The sequence below is a fragment of the Ictalurus furcatus genome, chromosome 15 (genome assembly GCF_023375685.1).
Source record: "Ictalurus furcatus strain D&B chromosome 15, Billie_1.0, whole genome shotgun sequence".
NCBI lineage: Eukaryota > Metazoa > Chordata > Actinopteri > Siluriformes > Ictaluridae > Ictalurus > Ictalurus furcatus.
In genome coordinates this window covers 223670-240005 of record NC_071269.1, presented here as the reverse complement: position 1 = coordinate 240005, position 16336 = coordinate 223670, and the positions used below count along the sequence as shown (strand labels likewise).

General features: G+C 37.8%; 1 protein-coding gene across 1 annotated transcript in view; it reads right to left on the bottom strand.

Moving 5' to 3' along the window:
* The window catches only part of racgap1 (Rac GTPase activating protein 1), a 32061-nt gene that overhangs the window by 3482 nt on the left and 12243 nt on the right, over positions 1-16336 (bottom strand). Inside the window, exons 6-13 of the mRNA XM_053643624.1 lie at positions 16191-16244; positions 15301-15378; positions 12891-13008; positions 9187-9323; positions 8938-9102; positions 5658-5753; positions 5368-5566; positions 4942-5047 (exon numbers count right to left, since the gene is read on the bottom strand). Coding sequence (XP_053499599.1) covers positions 4942-5047; positions 5368-5566; positions 5658-5753; positions 8938-9102; positions 9187-9323; positions 12891-13008; positions 15301-15378; positions 16191-16244 — 953 coding nt within the window. The remainder of the gene's footprint in view (positions 1-4941; positions 5048-5367; positions 5567-5657; positions 5754-8937; positions 9103-9186; positions 9324-12890; positions 13009-15300; positions 15379-16190; positions 16245-16336) is intronic.

The window sequence follows — 16336 nt, the reverse complement described above, 5'->3', positions numbered from 1 at the left end:
CAGAATATAGTTGGAGAGATGAAAAAGGGCATGACAATAGAAACATATTAATGTTTTTTTGTTGTTGTTATAACTTGTAATAATTGTGGAAGGGCGAAATACACTACAGCACTGATATTGTGAGGCTGTGAGTAGACAGTGTCAATGCATTGGGGAAAATAGCAACCGTAAATGTAAAAAACACCCACGACTTTTTCAAGAGATTTCAGAAAAAAAGAGGCCCAAAGACTGCGCAGAGGAACAGTGCCGAAGCATAGCCCATGTATATTTATTTTTAAAAAAACAAACAAACAAAAAACAACAACCACAACTCCACAAATAACTTGCAATTTTATGTTTCATACAGAGATGGCAATAGAGAAGCAAAAGTTCAGCATTACAAAGTACAAAGTACTTTTCAGTTGCAAATGAAGTTTCCAGGTGATCATCAGAATGAATAAGATCTAGCCTTTTGGAGGAGTGTTTTCTGGTCAGATAAAACAAATTAAAAGCTAAAAAATTAAACTGTTTGGCCATAATGATCAGCACTATGTATGAAGGAAAAAGGTGATGAGGCTTTTATTTTAAAGAACACCATCTTGTAAGGCTGGTACCGAGATGTCTGAACCTAGAGAGAACTGCTCTGTGAGGACAAAGGACTACTTCGAGAACAAACACTCGATCTCTCTCACAGAATTAGCGTCTCCATCTGAATTAGCACATCATGCTGAGTGGAGACTAGGAGATCCTCACTGCATTGTTTCCTTCCTCCTCTCTCCTCACACCCTTCTCTCTCTCTCTGTCGAGATCACCTTAAACACACCCAAGGTCTATATGCATGAACATGTTTTGATGTGAATAAGATGTTGACTATACATGTTTGCTATCATACAAAAGGTCTCAGTGCGTCTGGAAAATATGACCTCATTCCCTCAACAGAAGTTCAAATAAAAATATCATGTTGTTAAAGGCATACCCTCCCAGGGTCCCTCACTCTTACCCCCTGTATGTAAATAAGGTACATCCTTCCACAGACATCAAATTATAATCACAAACACCACCATTTGGTGTACCACAGAGCATCTGGGCATTTAGGGGAGAGCTGGCCAAAGATTCAGGGAATCTGTAGACAGATCTCCCACACCATCACTGTGTGTAGTTTCTCTTTATCAGGTATACAAGTTTTGACTTTATGTTGTATTATTATGTTTTGAATTAGATTGTAATGTAATGCTGAATGTAATTCTTTTTTCTTCTTATTAATAGTATTATTGGATTTGGATGTGTTCATAAATAAATGGTTAAATAAATTATTAGACTTGGTTAAATTCTGACTTCTTCTGAAATGATTGTCTCTAGTAGATTACGTTAAGTCCTTGTTACCGCAAATCTGCGAGCAGGTTAGTACGGGCTAAAATCCAGGTTTAGGTGGAGCATTGGGGCACACCAACTGAGATTTTAGAGTCCAGGCTAACGACTTGGCTTTAAGTGTACTCAGTGTGTACAGGCTCGATATGGAATTCCCGTTTAGGACAACAAAGTTGATGGACCAAGCCTAATAGGATGAAGTCTAAACCTCTGATTATTGTAATATTTTCCTATTTAAGTGTAAATAGGAAACTATGGCATGATTATATAAAGCTAATTGTAACTCTGATATTATTGCTCTATCTCTGTACATTTTCTCTGGCTAGAAATAACGTTACTATAATTAAGTGTTACTATCTAAGGGAACTAAACAAGGTACTTTTTAGAAAAGGCCAAGCATGGGGCAGCCATCTAAATAGTATTACTCAATTACCGCTGGCTAATGACCAGGACTGGTGAGTTTGTGACGGTGAGATCCGCGTACACGACCGGTGCGAGACTCTGAGCGACATGGAACCCGGATAAACGAGCACAATTTAAACTATAGAATAAACTACAGGGCTCTACGCTAACAATTCTTTTAGGAGCACTTGTGCTCCTAATAAACATTTAGGAGCATGGTTAATTTTTTTTTGTTGTTTTTTTTTTTTTTTTTTTTTTTTTTAGAGATGGTAACATTAATGTGCCACAATATAACACAGAAGTAGGCATGAGAAAACTTGAGCTGGTGAATTATGACAGAATTTAGGAACATAGTGTGAGCCATGACACATTAATTTACCTTCTGATAAACTAAATGTAATATTTTCAGTTGATTTTACAGACTCTGTGCAAAAAGCAACCGTTAACCTGTTCACCTTGTAAACAAATACAATAAACATCAATGTTCAGTGTTTGAAGTCTGCTCCTCTTAAATATATTTAAAGCTACACTATTAGACATTTTCCACTGTCATGGTTCTGGGCTGGAGTCAGTTCTCGAACCGCTCTGTGTATATTGTGTAGATATCTGAATAATCTCATATAGGATGTGATTGGGTGAGTTCATTTACCCGTCAGATGCAAAGCGCTTTAGTTTAATGGTGTTCATTACTGACGCTCCGATCAGGATTTTTACAGCTGATACTGATCCAGATACCAATCCTTTTTATTTAAACTTTAATCAGGAAGACTGTCAAACAATTAAATGTAAGCTCTCTGCTCATGGTCACTGTTAACTGAATTAAAACAATAGCAATGAGGAATACTGTTGGTTAATTGATAAATAAACAAGCATAAAATATTTATTTTTAAATATCTTAAACAATAAAGAGTCCTAATTAAAAGTAGACCAACACAAACATGATCCATATTAGGAAATTAATAGCCTTCTAATGAAAAAGTTAACTAAGATATTCAAATTGATATTAAATGTAACCCATAGTAATTACACATTATTTCATTTATCATTTTATTTATATTTTATGAATTTATTATAATTCATATTTTTCATATTTAATTATTTATTTATAACTAAGCACATTTTCTGTCTTTACATTTTATTAGTTTATCAGTTGTTCCTTTTAGATCGGTTCCTCCGGTGTTGCCATGTCCACTGAAATATTGCATTTTTGGGGGGTTTAAATCAAAACATGGAAATGGAGTTGAATTTTCTAAGGATATCTGGCAACCCTGAGTTTAAATGAAGTGAATGCGCTGTGTATTAGAGTTGGTGAAGAAAGTGTAGAGAGCGGCGGCATACTGTATGTTTACAGACTGAACAGTTGCTACTCTTGATTATAACTGGTGAGAAATTTAATAAAGAAGTTTGAATTAAACCCAGCTTGTAGCATTATTATTAATTTACTCCGCCCGACGCCGCTGTATCTACACGAGCAGGTCACAGTCGCAGGTTCAGGTCATTTTGCGGGATCAATAAAAGATGGCGGTTTGTGAGATCGGGAAGTTGAGGGAAGCAGATGAGGTACAGAGTTACTCTTGTCATCATAATGGCTTCTCTGCAGTATTTACACACTTGTTTGGTTAACCGAGGTGATGAAAAGCAGTGTGAAAGTAACTGTTGCACGGTGTAGATGTATTTTGGACTTCCCGTAGTTTTTATTCCGATTGTATTATACAACTTCGAACAGGTCACTCGCACCAGAGCGAATAAATATTTATATTTTCACAGTCGCACAAAGTACTTTTCAGCTGGTACACTTAAAATAGATGACATCATGAGGAAGGATGATTATCTAGAAATCCTGAAGCAACACCTCGACACATCAACCACAAAGTTAAAACTTGATCAGTCTTCCAGCATGACAGTGATCCTAAGCATACTTCCAAAGTTATAACAAAATGGCTTAAAGACAACAAAATGAAAGTTTTGGAGTGGCCATAAGAAAGTCCTGACCTAAATCCCAACAAAAATTTGTTGACTGAACTGAAAAAAACGTGTCCGAGCAAGGAGGCCCACAAACCTGACTGAGTTACACCACTTCTGTCACTTCTGTCAGGAGGAATGGGCAAAAAGTTTGGCATTGAGAAGTATTGAGAAGCATGTGGAAGGCTACCCAAAGTGTTTGATTCAAGTCAAGCAATTAAAAGGCAACGCTACCAAATATTAACAAAATGTATGTAAACGTGTGACCCACTAAAAATGTCATGTAGTAAATAAAAGCTGAAACGAATCTTTTTAGCTATTTTGAAATTACTTTATGGAAATAAAGTAGTACCCTAATTGACTTAACACAGGAAGTGTATGATAAAATGAAATGTGTGGAGCTGTGAAAAATTTAGCTTGAATGTCTTTAGCCTAGGTGTGCATGTAAACTTTTGGCCTCAACAATCATACGACTGGACCCCAAAAACTGTAAATGGAAGCATCATTCTCTCAGAGAGAGTGTCACAGGCTTTAGTTTACTAGTGATGCAAGACTTTAACAACAGGATTCACTTAGGAGCAGTGCCCCATCAGAAATATAGTCATCATGGAGGGCAAGAAATGTGTAATTCTGAGAATACAGCATTAGATCAGAACATCAACTAGCTAGTATTCAGGGCAGTCCATCTGGCCCTGAAGTTCTTCTTACAAATTCTGAAATGTCGCTGTTGCCAGGCCTGTACAAGTTACAATGGATACACTATAGATCACACGTATGCCCAGGGGACACCTGGAAGTGGTATGCCCTTCCACAAAATTGATGGTGCTGCTCATCAGGAGTCACGTAAGAGCGGTCATAAACAATTAAACGTATATTCGAATCTACAGGTATTTGTGAATCAAATTTCCATTACTTTTCCAAAACGTTAAGTTTATGTATTTTCCCAAAACTTCTCCAGGTCTGGAAATTGCCATTTTAAAATTCCATGACTTTTCTAGATTTTTCATGACCGTACGAACCATGAGTACAGTGTGACCGGATGAAGCAAATTAGATCACATTAAGTTTGATCTGGCTTTTTACAATTGAGTGTTTGTTGAAAGGAAATTGCACATTTGTTTGAAACAGCCCTCAGCCTTAGATCGAGCATATTCAAGCAGACACTGATTAAAAATAAAAACCAAGGGGAAGCTGCTGAACTGAGGAAATGAAATCCCACTGTGTTGCCTACCTCTGCAGATGGATGATCAGGAAGGCCAGAGTGTCCCTGTTTGGCTGAGGCAGGTCACTGATGGTTTGATACATCAGTGCAATGGAATTGTCATCATCAGCTAACTCTGGGGGAAAAAAACATGATTACACAAACATGGCAAGAACCAGCCTAAATTAAATTTCATGATGAAAAAGAGAACATACAGCTGTCACTGCATTCAGCTAGGACAGGAACTTGGAAACAAATTAAGCCTAAACTTGGATTGCTCCAGACAAATTCTTGGATTCAATTTGAATTTTACTAAGAACTATTCAACTAAAACTCTTCAGTACAAAACGATTTATAGCTAAATAATGAACCCTCATTGAAAATCCTGTGCCTTAGAGCAAGCTACTGCTGTGTCCAGAAATTATGGCCTTATTTTTAGTTTCAGTTCAGACTCACCTGCTGCCTCCATAAAAGTTCTGTTGAGGCGGAAGGTGAGCAGTGGCTCTTTAAGGTTTCTCAGGAAGTCCTTGAGGAGGCCAGTAATAGCATGGATATCCTCCACCTTACTTAGTAGAGGAAAAGTCTTTCCACGCAGAAACTTCTCCTTCAGCTCCTTCACCACACGGTCAGCACCAGACAGACGGTACAGACCAGTCTGGTATGGGACCATAGAGACAACCAAGCTAATTAGCAAACAAGCTGATTAATGCACTAGTCTAAAAAAAAAATCACCAAAACTAACTGACCTCATGTAGGCCTCTCTGCTCAATTTCATTCACACAGTTGACCACCAGTGGTGGAATCATGGGGGAGGTGACCGAGACATAGTCTGCGAGAGTGCCCTACAAAACAACACAGTAGAATATAATAAACAGCAATAATAGGAACTGCAAAGAAAGCCATTTTAAACAAGAAAAAAAAAAAGTGTATCCTGCAGCACCTTGTTTCTCCAATCCCATAGTGCCAACTGAAAATCAACAACCCATGTTTCTTCCAACCAAAGTGCTGTTTAATTTTTATACCCAATTTCCCAATCAACCTCATTCAAGTTAATTCCTCAAACATGGATGTGGAATCAAATGCATACTGCATGCAACAGCAACTCATCTCATTCTTAGCAAAAACTCATCCACTCATAGTTTAAAGTTCATGAATAAAGTTATGGATAAGATGGGGTGACTAACATCCTCAACAGGTATCAGCATTTCAAATGAATACTTTTTAATGCCACATTCAAGACATTTCCAACACATTTTAAGACTTGCACATCACTTCGATCATGCTACAGTATACGTCAACTTTAATGGATGGTGTTCAGGCATATTCATCCATTTCTGGGTTCAAGTAAACTATAGCAGTGTAAACCTTTATAGAGGTATATGGAAGACCAGAGCAAATATCCTTTTTGCATTACCATTTACTCGAACAGTGAAAGGAAAAAAAAATCATTTCCTTTCCATGACTTTCCAAGAGAGGAGGAGGGAGGAGAGAAGAAGAAGGGGGAAAAAAAGGGAGATTGATTACGGTAGTCAGAAGAGAAAAAAAATGTCAAATGTACCATCACCCCCTCACAGCAGTGTTTACTAGTGTTTTTGTAATTTAATGCCAGGGTAATGTAACAAGTGCTATAAATGTCCTCTTTTTTTTTTTTTTAAATAAGACAATATATTAAAACAAACTTTTTTTTTTGTAATATTACTATTGCACTGAACAATACTTAATACATTTTTACTTGGGGGTACAAATAGTAATACAATAGTAATACTTGGCTTAATTCACTTTTATGCATTAGACCGTGTGGCTTTTATTTTGGAAGAAAACCACAGGAAGACCCATTTATTTGGCAAAAGTTTTTTTAAAATTCACTTCTCATTACCAATCAGGTGAAATGCTGTAAACCTCCGAGATTTTCACAAAAGTAAAACAAACTGAATCTAGTGCGTTGTGTTCTAAACGCTCGCTAAAAGTGACTCAAACTCACAGCACTGACTGAGATGAAGATCATGTGGAGTGTCATTTACTGTGAAAAGAGCCGCTCTAAAACACTGATGAGCCACACACACTCAGTACAACACAGTGACATGGTTTTACCATTTGAATAAGCAACAAGAGAAAATAAATCTACAACCCCAATTCCAAAAAAGTTGGGACACTGTGTAACAAACATAAATAAAACAGAATGCAATGATTTGCAAATCTCATAAACCCATAAATTATTCACAATAGAACCTAGAAAACATCAAATGATTAAACTGAGTAAACGTACCATTTTAAGAAAAAAACAAGTTCATTTTGAATTTGATGGCCGTAACACATTTCAGAAGTTGGGACGGGGCAACAAATGGCTGGAAAAATAAGTGTTACTAAAAAGAAACAGCTGGAGGTTAACAGGTCAGTAACATGATTGCGTATTTTATATTTGTGGAACAATTTCAGAATAATGTTCTTTAACGTAAAATTGCAAGGACTCATTGCGAGGATCATCTACAGTAGATAATATCAAAAGATTCCAAGAATCTGGAGAAATCTCTGTGCGTAAGGGACGAGGGTGAAAATCAACAATGCATGCCCGTGATCTTCGGGCCCTCAGGCGGCACTGTATTAAAAACAGGCCTGATTCTGTAATGGAAATCACTGCATGGGCTCAGAAACACCTCCAGAACTCATTGTCTGTGAACACAGTTCGTCGTGCCGTCCACAAACGCTGGTTAAAGCTCTATCATGCCAAGAAGAAGCCATACGTGAACATTATCCAGAAGCATCACCATCTTCTCTGGGCCAAAGCTCATTTAAAATGGACTGAGGCAAAGTGGAAAACTGTTCTGTGGTCAGACGAATCGAAATTTAAATTCTTTTTGGAAACCATGAACGCCACGTCCTCTAAACTAAAGAGGACTAAAGAGGAGAGGGACCATCCGGCTTTTTATCAGTTCAAAAGCCTGCATCTCTGATGGTATGGGGGTGAATTAGTGACTATGGAATGGGCAGTTTGCACATCTGGAAAGGCACCATCAATGCTGAAAGGTTTATACAGGTTTTAGAGCAACATCTGCTTCCATCCAGATTCCATCCATCTTTACTTCTGAGAGAACGTTATTTAACAAAAAATGTGTTGAAAAGAACATTATTTTCCATTTCACATTTTATTGGGGATCCAGTTAGTTATGAAGATTTACCAAAGACAAGAAAAAATTAAGAAAGTATCTCCAAGATACTCTTTTTATACCCAATCATGTTACTGACCTGTTGCCAATTAACCCAATTAGTTGCAAAATGTTCCTCCAGCTGTTTCTTTTTAGTAACACTTACTTTTCCAACCTTTTGTTGCCCCGTCCCAAATTTGAGATGTGTTCAGTAATTAAGCAAATACAAAATTACCTTATTTTTTTCTTAAAATGGTACATTTACCCAGTTTAAACATTTGATATGTTTATGTTCTATTGTGAATAACATATGAGTTTATGAGATTTGCTAATCATTGCATTCTGTTTTTATTTACATTTAAGACAGTGTCTCAACGTTTTTGGAATTGGGGTTGTAAATCTTTACGGTGTCGTTTTGGTTGCATTTTTAAGACCTTTGAAATGCGAATTTAAGACATTTTAATGCTAATTACGGTCTTATTTTTACATTAAAGAATTTAAGACATTTTAAGACTTAAGTATCCGTGGACACCTTGTTAACATTTCTTACTGTGCATTGTGTGCAATCCAACAAATAAATTACCCTAATACTCTTCGCTTTTATAAATGTGTAAGATATGATGGAATAATTTTTGTTTGACTGGTTGTTAATCTATTATGGACTGGCACCCTGTCCAGGGTGTACCCCGCCTTGTGCCCGATGCTCCCTGGGATAGGCTCCAGGTTCCCCGTGACTCTGAAAAGGAGTAAGCTGTAGAGGATGGATGGATGGATGTTAATCTATTAAAGGGGAAATTTTAATCTACTCTGGAAGTATCTCTGAATGCCAGGAAAGTTTAAACCCAGTCTTTTCCCCAGATATTCATAAAGCCAGGCATTCTACCTCTCCAATTTTTACTGGAGTCCCAGACATGTTAGGGATGCAGGGCAGCGGACAGCGGTCTCGACACTCAGGATGGGTGACCACACGACAGTCCCTGCACTTCAGAGAAATTTTTCCAAACTTGATCCTCTTCCCACAAGGAACACAGGACTCCGGCTTTATCACCTAAAAAGCATGTGCAATTAAAATGTAAAAACAGTCATTCTTTCAACAAATAATCAAGTCTGCAATAAATGACATTAAGCATACCGTTTTGGAAACAAACTCATGTAGACGAACACCCCCACTGCTCTGCGGTGTGCTGGGCTCCGCTTTGCTCTCAGTCTGCTTTAATATGTCTACAGACTGCACAGAATCTGTATCTGCTGTGTCCCAAACCATGGCAGCTACAGGAAATAGAGTTAGAATGGGCATGGATTTGCACAAAACACATCACTCATGATCCAATCAGCCAAGGCGGATGCTAATACAAAGTCTAAACAGAACCTAATGCTGGTTTGCATTAGTCTCCATTTAGACATTGTAGACAATGATTAACAGTTCGAACAGGATTATAAAAACAAACAAACAAAGACTTTTGCTTCAATCACTCAAACCATGAGGTCTAGGATGCATGTAGTTGTAGTGTAAACGGCTGAATGTTACTTATGCATTGAAGCATGTTTGTGTGTCTATGCCATGAAGCAAAGGGAGGGTTTATAGGTAACCATGGTGCGCAGAGCAGACTGGTGCGCTCATGTGCAACCTCCCCTGAAGATAACTACACATCATATCAACCAGCCTTCAAATTTATTTGTAAATCTTTTGTACAAATAAATTTGTTCATGCCCAGCTTGATGAGAGGCCCAGTGTTTCCATGCATGCAACCAGAGTCACCTCCCCACCAACCAATTGGTGTTTATTCAAATTATGGCTCTTACAACCATCATTGCCAATTATGATTTGAAGCCATTTCATCATTCGTGGATTTCCATAAGTACCAAATATAAGAAAGTTAGTATTTATGGAAATCCCCAAATGATTAAATGGCTTCAAATCATAATTGGCCATGATAATTGTAAGAGACATAATTTGAATAATTAAAAGATTGGATATTAAAAGCAAATTGTTTATACAGTAAGTAAGGAATAATTGACAATAGGCTGTTGAATTAATAGAAAAATAATGCACACCCGAGGTGGCAATACGGCCATGATACAAAGCGGCGTTAAATGCACGTCCTGTGGTGGATAGTGGCTAACGTTTCCGTTATTTCAGTTAACTTGGCGAAGTGATATGGAACTGTAATGTGGTCAAGACCTGACTGGGACTACTTTAGCTTTGTACATTTACTGAAAAATAAATGCACATTTAGCCAATCAGAATCGAGAATTCAACGGCACTGCGGTATAAGAAAAGGCAGACGATGTTTGCTTATGTACATTTGTTTGGTCACCCCGTTTTTACTCTAATGGTCTGCTGTGTTTTACTATTGGACCATCTTGAAGAATAGATGTTGCCACCATAAGCTAGAAAGAAAGAGAGCAACACAGTTCTTGACCCGAGTTAATTTTTGTGCTTGACTGTGGAAGAAAATTTCAGTAAACAATTGACACTTGAATGAAGACCCAAGTCAATTCTCTGCCCGAAAGAACAAAGGATTATTGCTACCACAGTAATGGTTACTCCAATTTTATATAAAGATTTTGTGGTCTAGTTCAAATAGTCATTTATTTTTAATTGCAAACATGGATTTAATAATTTTCTGAAACAGTTATTTCTTATAGAATGGCATTAATTAAAGAAATATTAATTATGAAAAAAAAAAGAACAAAAGCGAAAAAGTACAAATTTATAAATTAAAACAAATAAGAGTAGCCATGAAGGATGGGCTGGGCTTGTTCATGTGCTCTCTGGTATCCGTAAGCCGACGAGCTATAATGGCTCAGCTGCCATGAAACTAATGGAAGATATAATAGCACGGCAAGTGTTGAATAGTTATAGACCAGTATGGGTTTTCTTGGAGGATGAAAGCTGGCTTATAAGACACTTTTGTTTGCAATCTTAATTTAATGTTGTGCAACACTTTAGAGCCAGCACTAATTCAACCAACAAAATGACTGTCTTTGCTTCACATCTCCAAGTTTTGTCTGTGTTTTAACTTCTAGATGCTGGGACATTTCAAAGAGAAACAAGTTATCTGATATGATCCAATCTGCAACGCACCCGATACTCCCTAGTGTGCTATACAGCATTATCTGGCTTTTGTATGAGAGGCTTCTGGCTGACAATCAGAGACAATTAAAACAATTAAACAACAGTTTCCCTGTGTGAGGTCCATTATGTGTCCATGATGACCTGGGTACAGTGTAAATCTCCCCACCCCATTTCCAGGTCAAACTATTTTCTTTTCACTTCACTTAATTCACATTTAATTAATCTTTCCTGTAATTCGACTCCAGATTTTAGCCTTTCATTTTGATATGAGACGACATAACATCCATTTCTGCCAAATTCTTTTCTTTTACTGTTTGTCCTGATTTTAGTTTTTAGCCATCCTTTTGTTTTGTCACTAAATGCAAATCAGCTGTGCTATGAACACACACAGTAATTTACAATTGATTGGCATTTATCAATATATAAGAAAATCAGCGTTTGACACTTTTGTTAACCTTATGGCAATTGTTAGATTGGCATATGAAAACATTTACAAACAACTAAAAGATAAAGGAAGCCCACTGTGACAATATTTTTCAAGCTTTCTTCTGCAAGTTCTCCAGGGTTTCAGAGTAATATTGTTCCATATACATCTCAAATATAAACAGTAAAATTTGAATACAACGCATCGTAAACAATACGATTGTCTGTCGAGTAATTTCAAGTCTTCTATAGGGTTCTATAGATGTGTTCCACCAATCCCTATAAATATCGTACAGCTCACAACAGAATCTGATGAAAAACATTCAGTTCAGGACCTACGCATGCTGCTGGTTTCTTATCCTGTGTTCAAATTAGTGTGTGACGGGTTGCTCATGTTGCTTGTAGTTTGTCTCTTGTGGTAATGTACCAGCAGTCCAGTGTTTTAAAGGTTCTCATCAGAACATCACGTGCTGTGCTTTGTATTAGCTTTGTCAGCAGATAGCGATGTACATACATCAGATGCACCAAGGATTTCTGCTTTGGTGAATCTCCATTTTTCTTTATAATGTCTATATTATTTTATATATATATACATGGAAGTATTTTGCAGGCAGTTTTCAAAAGCAACTGCAAACTATTTGAAATTGCGTTTCTGGTTCGTGGAGGCATACATTGTGACATACATGATTTTCATTTGAATGATCATTTGCATTTTGGTTTACACCAATTTGGTGTACAGTGTCAACAGAATCGCAAATCCCTCTGCATTTCCCATGCCTTGCACAGTAACCTGCCAATCAGTGTTGGGGGTGGGAGTGTACTAGGGGCGTGTTTGTATTTGGAAGTGACATCACTCACAGTCGAATGCCAAGACAGAAAATGTGCTGTACAGACGATTGTGCCGATGCTTTAAAGATAATGAAGCATAAATCTGTCACCATAAAACCATAGATTTCGGAGCAACACTGCTCAAAGTTTTACTAATAAGTTTACTGTTGAACTTGTGATCTAAGAAATACTCTCCTATCATCAGGCAAGGCGGTTCTTCCTTTAATGGTGAATATTGTATTGAGGATTTGATACGATGGTGAATTTATATGCCATTATTAATCCCATATAATGGCAATACATGATTTGCATTTTCATTTGAATTATGTCACAATTTATGCATCCACAAACAGGAAACGCAATTGCAAATATTAGTGACGCACCGAAATTTCAGAAAGACAAAAAAAAAACCTCCAAAAACATGAGCCAAAAATATATGCAGCCATGCCCACCCTGCCCGGCAGTGCTCAGATTTCACATTCGATCAAGTTAAACTTGAAACTTACCAGTCTTTCTCCTGCTTCTGGTCCAGTAAGGCACAGCTTCAACAGTGGTGACAGCCTCTATGGGACCACCATTGTTGGGCACGGTCACTGTGGTCTTGGCCACTAGAGACTCATTTCCCTATGGACACGGATACACAGTTAAAAACCTTCTAAACTCAATACACAATTAAAATCAAATGGAAGATGTGGACAAATTGAACAAACACTAAACACACAAGAATGGCTACATTATGAGGTAACTTAACAAATGATTTTGTATATAAACATTGAAATAGTTCTCCATCACTACAATCAGCAGATCACCTACACAAGACACAGGGACCTGTGCAGTAAAGCCCCATTTACATCTGGTATTCACATTCATCACTGGTCAGTCCCAAGCACAAGAGTAAACGCGATCATATGCATTCAGTTTAGTTAAATTTTATTTCTACAGTCAACTCCCAAAATATTGGAACAGCAAGGCCACTGCATCTGTTTTTGCGATCAAAGGATGAATATGAGATGAGAATTCAGAATTTAGCTCCTGATATGTTCCATGTCGTTTAACACCTACATATAAATAGCACATTTTGTATCAGACCACCCAATTTGTAGGCAAGCAAAAATATTGGAACATGTGACTGACTGGTGTTTCTTGTTACCCAGGTGTCCTGTTAGATTGATTGTTTCAATCTCATTGAGAGGAAAGGTGGTAGGAGTTAAATATGGAAATACTTCACATTCGAGGCGGATGACAACAAACATATAATTGATGTTCTGAAGCCGGTGTGCAACCGATGCTATCGTTCATTTCAAACAAAGCGAGGAAACACCTGGAATTTGGTGAAGCACCTGAAAGACGGTCCTATATTATGTTTGTTTGAGGTAGCTGCATTGTGGCGTGAAACCAGCTAACGTTACGCTCCATGTAATGTTAGCGATAAACAGTTATTTGTTAACGACGCTAATTTATTGCGATGTTATAAACTACCTCCTAATGTTCCACCATGCATCGCCATTCAGCCCGTGTCCTGTCAGATAAATGTAGCCTAACGTCACTAATAATTATTCACATGTTCATGCTTTTAATAAATCTTTTTATCCTGCCACCAGATCAGTGAATTTAAACTAATGCTTGCATTCAGAGTATAAGGGGTGTGTGTGTGTGTGTGTGTGTGTGTGTGTGTGTGTGTGTGTGTGTGTGTGTGTGTGTGTGTGCACCTTAGCACTTGTAGCCTCCACTGTTGTGTTAGTCATTGTCAGACAGTGTTTGATAACTAAAATATCTCCATCTCTCTCTCTTTTTGCCGGTATCAGCCAGGGGAGGATGTCCTCCAGGAGAGTTTTTTTATTTTATTTTTATACCACACCGTGGTATCGACTTTGGTATCGAGTATCATGTACTTTTGGTGGTATCGGTTCCGACTACTAGATTTTTGGTATCATGACATCTCTAATGTGCAGAGCGTGATTTATTAACAGTCTTGCATTTTTAAACTTACATTTACTTCATAGTCACTCTCGCCATGAAACAGCCTTAAAGCAATAAAAATAAATAAACTTCATAGTAAATCATATCGTAGTGACGTGTTAGTCAAAGCGAGTAATAAGTTCTTTAGAAAGATTTGCTTCAGCACTTATTCAGTGCGTTTACATGGACAACAATAATCCACTATTAACCCGATTAAGATGATACTCTGATTAAGAAACTACCATGTAAACAGCCATTTTTAATTACCTTAATCTATTTAAGGTCATACTCGAAGTAAACACAAATCGAATTAAGACATGTGGAGTACTCCTGTTTTAGTCGCATTATTGAGGTGCATCACAGACATGTACACACCTTAATCACACTAACACCGTGTGAGAGTTTTCACCGCATTGTGCGACAGGACACGTACACACACGGCATTGCTCAACTGTTTTACAGTAAACAAGAGAACACGGCTGCGTCCAAAACCGCGTACTTGCCTACTGTAGGCCTGAAGTAGGAGAAATACATGTATCTCGGCTACTATACAGACGGTAAATTGGGCCCAATTTGGACATTTTCACTTAGGGGTGTACTCACTTTTGTTGCCAGCGGTTTAGACATTAATGGCTGTGTGTTGAGTTATTTTGAGGGGACAGCAAATTTACACTGTTACACAAGCTGTACACTCACTACTTTACATTGTAGCAAAGTGTCATTTCTTCAGTGTTGTCTCATGAAGAGATATCATCAACTATTTACAAAAATGTGAGGGGTGTACTCACTTTTGTGAGATACTGTAAGCAGGATTCAAGTTGGTCTAAATATCAACACAGCTCAAGAACTCACAAAAAAAATGACTTCATTAAAGTGGTACTGCTGTCTATAAGATGCGGCAGAAGGGCTATTCCAATAGACCAGTGTTTGAATTGCTGAATTAATTAGGTTCCATACTTTCTCAGAGGTGCGGCCTGTGGACCGGGATCTCTTGGAAGCAGCCGGAGGGCCATCAGTATGGTTTCTGGAGGAGCGCTGGAAAAAAAAACAGCCAACTTATTCAGTGATCTTAATAACCAGAATAATTAAAAGTACACTCACTGTCCACTTCATTAGGAATACCTACATTCATGCAGCTATCTAAATCAGCCAATCTATCTCATCATGTGGCAGCAACACAATGCAAAAATAAATGTAAAAAATGCAGATACAGTTAAAGAGATTCAGATAATGCTCACATCAAACATCAACATAAAGAAAAAGTGTGAATAATACATAAATACTATAAAATAAAATATTATATAAAACTCTCGTGAGCAGACAAGCATCTCAGCATGCACAAAGCATCTAACCTTGAGGCAGATGGGCTACAATAGCAGAAGATCACATTGGGTTCCACTCCTGTCAGCCAAGAACAGGAATCTTTGGCCATCATGGGTACAGGCTCATTGAAAGTGGACTCCTCTGATCTCACAACAACAAGGAGTTTCTGCTTGCATACCCTCTGCTCACTGGATGTTTTTCGGACTATTCTGTGTAAACACTAGAGACTGTGAAGCCCCAGGAGATCAGTAGCTTCTGCAATACTCAAACCAGCCCATCTGGTACCAACAACCATGCCATGGTTAAAGTCACATACATCACATTTTTGCCTCCCCACTTTTGATGTGAACATTAACTGAAGCACTTGACTTGCATCTGCATGGTTTTATGCACTATGCTGCTGCCACATGATTGGTTGATTGAATAATTTCCTAAATGAGCAAGTGTAGACATGTCCCTGTTAAAGTGACTGGTGAGTGTAATTTGCCTCCTAGTGGGTAAGGATGCACAAATCATCAGCTTACTCTCTTCTGACGTTTCTTCAGTCGAACAGTTCTGACAACAGAAGAGTCCCAGTCCTATGAACAAAAAAATAATGAAATAAACAACAAACAAAAAAACAGTGTCAGATTTAAGGGACACAAGTAAGATTAGTGACACAAAGCCGGTG